The sequence below is a fragment of the Palaemon carinicauda genome, chromosome 6, assembly GCF_036898095.1.
Source record: "Palaemon carinicauda isolate YSFRI2023 chromosome 6, ASM3689809v2, whole genome shotgun sequence".
Classification (NCBI taxonomy): domain Eukaryota; kingdom Metazoa; phylum Arthropoda; class Malacostraca; order Decapoda; family Palaemonidae; genus Palaemon; species Palaemon carinicauda.
The window spans coordinates 5,552,159-5,561,889 of record NC_090730.1 but is presented as its reverse complement, the minus strand read 5'-3'; the positions used below and the strand labels follow the sequence as shown (position 1 = coordinate 5,561,889).

Genomic DNA, 9,731 nt, shown 5'->3' with positions numbered 1-9,731 from the left:
AAATGACCTAAATATCTCGACATTGGTCATTTAACAAAATGCCCGGCCATTATGCAAAAAGACCAGAGACGTGGTCACTTTGCAAAATGACCTAAATATCTCGACATTGGTCATTTAACAAAATGCCCGGCCATTATGCAAAAAGACCAGATTCGTGGTCACTTTGCAAAATGACCTAACTATCTCGACATTGGTCATTTAACAAAATGCCCGGCCATTATGCAAAAAGACCAGAGACGTGGTCACTTTGCAAAATGACCTAACTATCTCGACATTGGTCATTTAACAAAATGGCCGGCCATTATGTAAAAAGACCAGATTCGTGGTCACTTTGCAAAATGACCTAAATATCTCGACATTGGTCATTTAACAAAATGCCCGGCCATTATGCAAAAAGACCAGATTCGTGGTCACTTTGCAAAATGACCTAAATATCTCGACATTGGTCATTTAACAAAATGGCCGGCCATTATGTAAAAAGACCAGATTCGTGGTCACTTTGCAAAATGACCTAAACATTTCGACATTGGTCATTTAACAAAATGCCCGCCCATTATGCTAAAAGACTAAATTCGTGGTTACTTTGCAAAATGACCTAAATATCTCGACATTGGTCATTTAACAAAATGCCCAGCCATTATGCAAAAAGACCAGATTCGTGGTCACTTTGCAAAATGACCTAAATATCTCGACATTGGTCATTTAACAAAATGCCCGGCCATTATGCAAAAAGACCAAAATTTTTGGTCACTTTTCAAAATGACCTAAATATCTCGACATTGGTCATTTAACAAAATGCCCGGCCATTATGCAAAAAGACCAGATTCGTGGTCACTTTGCAAAATGACCTAAATATCTCGACCTTGGTCATTTAACAAAATGCCCGGCCATTATGCAAAAAGGCAGAATTCGTGGTTACTTTGCAAAATGACCTAAATATCTCGACATTGGTCATTTAACAAAATGGCCGGCCATTATGCAAAAAGACCAGATTCGTGGTCACTTTGCAAAATGACCTAAATATCTCGACATTGGTCATTTAACAAAATGCCCGGCCATTATGCAAAAAGGCAGAATTCGTGGTTACTTTGCAAAATGACCTAAATATCTCGACATTGGTCATTTAACAAAATGGCCGGCCATTATGCAAAAAGACCAGATTCGTGGTCACTTTGCAAAATTACCTAAATATCTCGACATTGGTCATTTAACAAAATGCCCGGCCATTATGCAAAAAGACCAAAATTTTTGGTCACTTTTCAAAATGACCTAAATATCTCGACCTTGGTCATTTAACAAAATGCCCGGACATTATGCAAAAAGACCAGATTCGTGGTCACTTTGCAAAATGACCTAAATATCTCGACATTGGTCATTTAACAAAATGGCCGGCCATTATGTAAAAAGACCAGATTCGTGGTCACTTTGCAAAATGACCTAAATACCTCGACATTTTGCAAAATGGCCAAGATTTTGGTCCAATTACAAAAATCATTAGTATCATCGTTGGTAAGATTACAAAATGTACAAACAGCAAGTAGGTTTGGTTAGGTTACGTTAGGTTAGATACTTGCTGATTGGACATTTTGTGACCTTACCAACGATGATACTGATGATTTTGTAAATGGACCAAAATCTTGGCCCTTTTGCAAAATGTCTAGATATTTAGGTCATTTTCCTAAGAGACCACGAATCTGGTCTTTTTGCATAATGGCCGGGAATTTTGTAATATTACCAATGTCGAGATGTTTAGGTCATTTTGCAAAATGACCACGAAATCTGCCTTTTTGCATAATGGCCGGGCATTTTGTAAAATGACTCATTTTACCAATATGATCGTAATATATACACCAAAGCAGTAATTTGACCAGAGGCCTGCTTTTTTCAACATCTGTCCCCCGCTTTTTTCAAAGTTATCAAAATATCCTTCTTTTATATTACTTTTGTGAGTTTTATCCCGCTTTGTCCTTATTTGTCCCGCTTTTTTGTACTTTAAGAAAATTGTCCCCAATAATGGAATAGTACTGGATATTTTGTTTAATTTTCCCAATTCAGTGGAAAGTATAAATATTAAAGGTAAGTAGAAAAAGGTTTTGGATTGATTCTTGGATTATCTTATATATATATATATATATATATTTACTATATATATATGTGTGTGTATATATATATATATATATATATTGTGGAGGATTTATTTTTGCTTTATTTTATTTTTGTTTTTGCCAAATCCTGAGAGAGAGAGAGAGAGAGAGAGAGAGAGAGAGATTGTGTTAGCGAGCGAAAGTAGTTAGGTTAACGATCGTTTGTGGTGAGAAAGACTGTTGGTATAAATGAGATTGTTTGTTTACATGTTTTAGTTAGGTTACGACAGTGGTGAATGTTTCGGAGCGAATGCTTTTTTATTTGACTGCAGCATAAGGCAGTTGTGTGAGAGCTGGATAATATAAATATTTTTTCGACCAGCGTGGAAGTGTTTTTTGATTTTCAAAGTAAGTACAGTTTTGTTTATCTTTGCTTGTCGTGATTGTGAATGATAGGAACAATTTATTATTTATCTTTGATTATAGTGCGATAGTTCAGTTAGCTAGAAGTGTTCGTAAGTGTTTTTCTTTTTTATTTTGGCAGGCTGCGATTCCTCCTTTGGAGAGACCGAATTGTTAGAAAGTGGATTTATTGTTGATGACCTGGCCTGTATTACGATTTTGTTTGGACTGCTTTTGGATTGCTGAACCGATGATGACCTGGCCTTTGTATTTGGATTGTTGATGATGATGATGATAATGATGATGATGGGGATGATGACTAACAATCAATTCAGCGTGGCAGTTGTGGCAAATTGCCACCCAGTGTAATCTGTTGACAACAAAGCTGTGATTGTGGTAGTTGCCGTAAAAGACAGTCGGCTTTGTGTTGGTGTCCATAAAATATTTATACAAGATAATTCATATATATATTTACTTTTGGTTTTGGTGTGTGGGGTAATTTTAAGTCTGTTAGGGTTTTTGCGGGTTATATGAATGGTGCTTTTGATTATTATATATTATATTATTTGGTGTTAAGTTTTGATTAGTTTTAAGTGTTGGTAATTTGATTGTGGATGGTTATTGATTTATTTATTATAGTTTGTAAGAATATAGTGTTAAGGATATGTTTTGTTTTGATTTTTGTCCTTTTGTCCAAGAGTCCCGCTGCTGATTACGTAAGGGGAAAGTTTGTTTTGTGGAGACCATTGTCAGTAAGTGTGATTCAGGGTGTGGGGGTTGTCCTTGCAACATCCCGCCACATTATTTTGGCGCCCGAACAGGGACTGCTGAGGTGGGATAGAAGCTGGACTGTTGGACGAAGGACGGAATTAGGTTAAGAATTTAGGATTAAGGTTGATGAAAAATGGAAGAGCAGAACAAGTTACTGAAGGAGGAATTGCGGCTGAGTAAGGAGCGTGAGGAGAGGTTGCTAATAGAGAATGAGAGGTTGAACTGGGAGAATGCGGCGATGCAGAAGGAGCTTAGGGAGTTAAAGGGGACAGTAGAGAGAGTGGAAGAATGTGTTGAGATGAGGATGCGAGAGAATGAAGAACGAATGGAGAAACGAATGGAAGATATGATGGGGCAAGTCATGGGGATGATGAAAACTATAATGGGTGAAGGTGCAGTCGGAGGAGTGTCCTCAGCTTCGGGTAATGGGTTGGTAGTGAAAGAGAAGGTTAAGGTAGGTGATAATGGGAAAGGAAGTGATAGTGATAGTAGTAATAGTGATGGTGATATTGAAGATAAGGGAATTAGGCATAGTAAGGATGAACAGAAAGGGGAGAGGAAAGATGAAAGGAAAGGTAAAAGTGATGTGAAGAAAGAGAAGAAAAAGTATCAGGCTGATAGCAAGGACGATCGTGAATGGGTGAAAGTGGTAAGTAAGAAAAAGGGTAAGAAGGGAATGGTTAAGGATAGGAATTTAAGTGTGGAAGTGGATTCATTATATTCGAATGAGGAAGAAGGTAACAAGGGAGTAGACAGTGATGATAGCAGTGAGAATGAACGTGATGTGTGTAAGACTGTGTTTATGAGAGAGGTACCTCGGTGTGAAAGGTTCAATGAGCATAGCAGTAGGGATGTAAATGATTTTTTCAAGGAGTATGAGAGGTATTGTCAGGATAAGTATGGTGATAGTAAAAGAGTTTGGGCTAGGGAGTTAGGAGAATATTTGACTGGGTATTTGTTGACGATGTATGGAGTGATAATGAGTGTAGGGGACGTTGATTATGAAAGTGTGAAAACGAGAATAATTGAGCAGGTAAAACGTATGAAAGGGAGTGTTAAGTATAAGCGTAAAAATGATTTTGATGAGGCAAGGATGAATGCAGGAGAAGCTATATCAATGTACGTATGTAGGTTGGAAACTTTAGCTAGGAAGAAGTATGGGGATGAAGGTATAAATGAGAATAAGGAGTTAATGAGGAAGTTTTTGGCAACAGTACCTGAGAATGTGTGTGAATTTATTAATTTGAAACGCAAAGAGAAAATGAGGTGGACGCAAGAGAGATTGACATGGGATGATATACTAGAGATAGTTGAGGATTATGAGTTAGATAGGTGCATGAAAGAAAGTAAATCTGTGAGTGTAAGAACTGGAATGGAAGAAAGTGTAATAGAATTTGGTAGTTATAAGGACGCAATTTTGAGAGGACCAATGAGGGTAGCTGATAATGTAGTAGATAGGAGTGTTTGGGCGAGTAATGTGGGAATACCTGTAAGGACAAATGAAGGATTTAGGCAGGGTAATTGGCGCAATAGGGATAGGAGTGTTAGTGCGCATCGAGGTATGTCAGATAGTCGTGTCCGTAATGAAAAGTGTTATAGGTGTGGAAAGGAAGGTCATAAGAAGAATGAATGTAGATGGGCATTAGGAGCATGTTTCGGGTGTGGAGAGACAGGGCATCGTATTAGCGACTGTAAGAAAGAGAAAGTGATTAAGTGTTATCGGTGTGGTATGACTGGGCACGTAGCAAGTGGATGTAGGAGTAATCGTATGAATGTGATTTGTGGTAATTGTGGTAAGGATGGTCATTATGCTAGAATGTGCAAGGAGCCGCGGGGTAAGTGTACTGAATGTGGTGCAGATGGGCATGTAGCTAGGGTATGTAGGAAGAAGGGAATAAGTCAGCCAGGATGTTCGGGAAACTAGAGTGTGAGAGGGTTCAGCTGGGTGAGTCCTCCTGTGTATGTGGAAGGAATAGGATCAATGTTTGTGAGAATGGGGTATTGAACATGTGTATTCGACTCCTTATATGCCAAGTGCGAATGGGTTGGCTGAAAGGACTATAAGAACATTAACTGAAATTTTGCGAATGATGAGTACATGTGGTAATGATTGGGATTTGTATGTTGGTAGAGCGTTGTGGGCTTACAATGCAACAGTGCATAAGAGTACGGGTATGTCTCCATGTAAGTTTGTTTTAAATTTTGAAAAGATAATAAGACCGAGGTTGGGTGTGTCGGAGGATGATAGAGATGTGTGGAGGAAAGCAAATAAGAGGTTTGAAAGCTTTAAAGTTGGTGAGAGAGTGATGAAAGAAGTAATTGAAAAGGGTAGAATGAATGTAAATAAGGTGCGTGATAAATTTGAAGGTCCCTATGATGTGTTAGAAGTTGGTTCGAGTGGATTAAGTTACGTTTTGGGTAAGTTGTGTGTGGGTGGTATTGTGGAAAAAATTAGGGCCCACCACAACCAGTTGCGTAAATGGAAAGAGGTACCTGAGTATATCCAAGAGAATGGGATGAGTAAATGGTTGAAAAGGAACAAGGGTGAACCTAGTATGTATGAGGACTTAGGTCTGGAAGGTAAACAGTTAGTGTTAGTAGAATATAAGAAAAGGAAGAATACAAGAGCTTTAAGTAAAGATGAAAGAAGGGAAAATTTTATAAGTAAAAGTGAGAATAGAAATAAGTATGACAAGGGTGTAAATGTGCAAGTGTGTATGGAAGATAAATGTGTTAATACAGATGAATCATGGCTGAGTATGAATGATACCTATAGTGTGTGTGGCTTTTCCTTAGGTGATGTAAAAGAAAGGATGACGAATGCGAGAGTGAGAGATAGGAGAATGATTAGTAGTATGAATGAATCTTTTACTAAAGTTGAGAATGTTTTTGATGAAATGGATGAACTGTTTACAGAAATGAGTGTAATTATAGGGCCAGATGAGAACGAGGTAGATATGATTGTACATGATATATTAGATGATAGGGATTTAGAGAGGAATAGTGTTAATGTAGCTAATGATTGTGATAAGGAAGAAGTGAATGAGAGAGTATATGGAGGCCCAGTTACTCGGAGTAGAGGTCCCGTTCCCGACTGCGACTGGGTTATGAAAAAAATAATGTAAGTGTTGTGTGAGAAGGATTTGGCAAAGTAAGGGGGGAGGAATGTGGAGGATTTATTTTTGCTTTATTTTATTTTTGTTTTTGCCAAATCCTGAGAGAGAGAGAGAGAGAGAGAGAGAGAGAGAGAGAGAGAGAGAGAGAGAGAGAGAGAGAGAGAGAGATTGTGTTAGCGAGCGAAAGTAGTTAGGTTAACGATCGTTTGTGGTGAGAAAGACTGTTGGTATAAATGAGATTGTTTGTTTACATGTTTTAGTTAGGTTACGACAGTGGTGAATGTTTCGGAGCGAATGCTTTTTTATTTGACTGCAGCATAAGGCAGTTGTGTGAGAGCTGGATAATATAAATATTTTTTCGACCAGCGTGGAAGTGTTTTTTGATTTTCAAAGTAAGTACAGTTTTGTTTATCTTTGCTTGTCGTGATTGTGAATGATAGGAACAATTTATTATTTATCTTTGATTATAGTGCGATAGTTCAGTTAGCTAGAAGTGTTCGTAAGTGTTTTTCTTTTTTATTTTGGCAGGCTGCGATTCCTCCTTTGGAGAGACCGAATTGTTAGAAAGTGGATTTATTGTTGATGACCTGGCCTGTATTACGATTTTGTTTGGACTGCTTTTGGATTGCTGAACCGATGATGACCTGGCCTTTGTATTTGGATTGTTGATGATGATGATGATAATGATGATGATGGGGATGATGACTAACAATCAATTCAGCGTGGCAGTTGTGGCAAATTGCCACCCAGTGTAATCTGTTGACAACAAAGCTGTGATTGTGGTAGTTGCCGTAAAAGACAGTCGGCTTTGTGTTGGTGTCCATAAAATATTTATACAAGATAATTCATATATATATTTACTTTTGGTTTTGGTGTGTGGGGTAATTTTAAGTCTGTTAGGGTTTTTGCGGGTTATATGAATGGTGCTTTTGATTATTATATATTATATTATTTGGTGTTAAGTTTTGATTAGTTTTAAGTGTTGGTAATTTGATTGTGGATGGTTATTGATTTATTTATTATAGTTTGTAAGAATATAGTGTTAAGGATATGTTTTGTTTTGATTTTTGTCCTTTTGTCCAAGAGTCCCGCTGCTGATTACGTAAGGGGAAAGTTTGTTTTGTGGAGACCATTGTCAGTAAGTGTGATTCAGGGTGTGGGGGTTGTCCTTGCAACATCCCGCCACAATATCATCTCCTCCTTCGCCTATTGACGCAAAGTGCCTCGGTTAGATTTGGCCTGCCGTCTCTATCTTGAGCTTTTAATTGAATATTTCTCCATTCATCACCTCCTACTTCGCGCGTCATATACTTCAGCCATGTAGGTCTGAGTCTTCCAACTCTTCTAGAGCCTTGTGGAGTCCAACTGAACGTTTGGTGGACTAATCTCTCTTGGGGAGTGCGAAGAGCATTCCCAAACTATCTTCATCTACCCCTCATCATGATCTCATCCACATAATGCACTTGAGTAATCTCACTTATAGTTTAATTTTTAACCATATCCAGCCATTTAACTCCCATTATATATATATATATATATATATATATATATATATATATATATATATATATAGATTGATAGATAGATAGATAGATAGATAGATATGTACATATATATGTATATATATACATATATAAATATATATATATATATATATATATATATATATATATATATATATATATTTATGTATATATATATGTATGTATATATGTATATGTACATATATATAATGTATATATATGTACATATATGTATATATATATATAGATGTATGCATATATATATATATATATATATATATATATATATATATATATATATATATATATATATGTGTGTGTGTGTGTGTGTGTGTGTGTGTGTGTGTGTGTGTGTGTGTGTGTGTGTGAAATATCCTGCCTTTACAGAAAAAAAAACTGGTCACCTTATCAATGGTAAACTGGAATTGTAGATTGAACGAGTCCGTTTGCTTATCTCTTCATTGCGAAAAGCACTTTTTTTTGCGTCCTTTGTCAGTCCTCGCTTCGAAATTTGGGAGCTGGCAAATGTGACCGTGTGAAATTGGGATTTAGGATGTAAATAAGATTTTTGTAATTACTTAGATACGGTATTACTGATAATGATAGTGATGATTTTAATGGCAAGAACGCCTTCATACACGCGTATATGGAAATATGTACAGTATATATATATATATATATATATATATATATATATATATATATATATATATATATATATATATATATATATATATATATATATATCCATCCACACAAACCCACACATAAATGTGTTGTATGTGTTTATGTATATATATATATATATATATATATATATATATATATATATATATATATATGTGTGTGTGTGTGTGTGTGTGTGTGTGTGTGTGTGTGTGTGTGTGTGTGTGGGTGGCTGTATGCATTTATATATAATGCAATGTCTTATTCACTCAGCATATTTTAAAGAACGACTTCCATTACTAAGTAGATTCTGTTAGCAACTGAAACAAGTCGAAGGCAATTCAATGGACAAAAAAACCTGGCCAAAATAAATAATTGCTTTTGCTGTATCCCATCCAACCTCAAATCCACTTCTGATAGGAAGTGTTAAAAAACCTCTCAGAACAAATGGCCTATTCCTTCAAGGACACTTCTTGCTTGTACTTGAGAAGTTACACATTTGGAGAAGAAAGAAGAGAAGTTGATAAAGAGGATAGAAAGAAGAGAGATTGAGAATATAGTTTTTTAAGTTGATAAAGAGAATAGAGATTGAGAATATAGTTTTTTAAGTTGATGAAGAGGATAAAGAGAAGAGAGATTGAAAATATAGTTTTTTAAGTTTATAAAGAGAATAGAGATTGAGAATATAGTTTTTTAAATTGATAAAGAGAAGAGAGATTGAGAATATAGTTTTATTAAGTTGATAAAGAGGATAAAGAGAAGAGAGATTGAGAATATAATTTTCTAAGTTGATAAAGAGGATAAAGAGAAGAGAGATTGAGAATATAGTTTTCTAAGTTGATAAAGAGGATAGAGAGAAGAGAGATTAAGAATATAGTTTTTTCAAGTTGATAAAGAGGATAGAGAGAAGAGAGATTGAGAATATAGTTTTTTAAATTGATAAAGAGAAGAGAGATTGAGAATATAGTTTTATTAAGTTGATAAAGAGGATAAAGAGAAGAGAGATTGAGAATATAGTTTTCTAAGTTGATAAAGAGGATAAAGAGAAGAGAGATTGAGAATATAGTTTTTTAAGTTGATAAAGAGGATAGAGAGAATCGATTTGAGAATATAGTTTTATTAAGTTGATAAAGAGGATAGAGAGAAGAGAGATTGAGAATATAGTTTTT

At 35.8% G+C, this 9,731-nt stretch overlaps 1 protein-coding gene across 1 annotated transcript; it reads left to right on the top strand.

Moving 5' to 3' along the window:
- The first annotated feature begins 4,362 nt into the window (after positions 1-4,362).
- On the top strand, positions 4,363-7,459 carry LOC137641954 (uncharacterized). The gene is made up of 2 exons (XM_068374523.1): positions 4,363-6,765; positions 6,902-7,459. Exon 1 carries the CDS (start codon positions 5,285-5,287, stop codon positions 6,380-6,382), a length of 1,098 nt encoding a protein of 365 aa, XP_068230624.1. The 5' UTR covers positions 4,363-5,284; the 3' UTR covers positions 6,383-6,765; positions 6,902-7,459.
- Positions 7,460-9,731: the final 2,272 nt, after the last annotated feature.

What these genes read in the sequence shown, in the direction of transcription:
- LOC137641954 (XM_068374523.1), top strand. Translation starts at nt 5,285, where the DNA reads ATGCCAAGTGCGAATGGGTTGGCTGAAAGGACTATAAGAACATTAACT.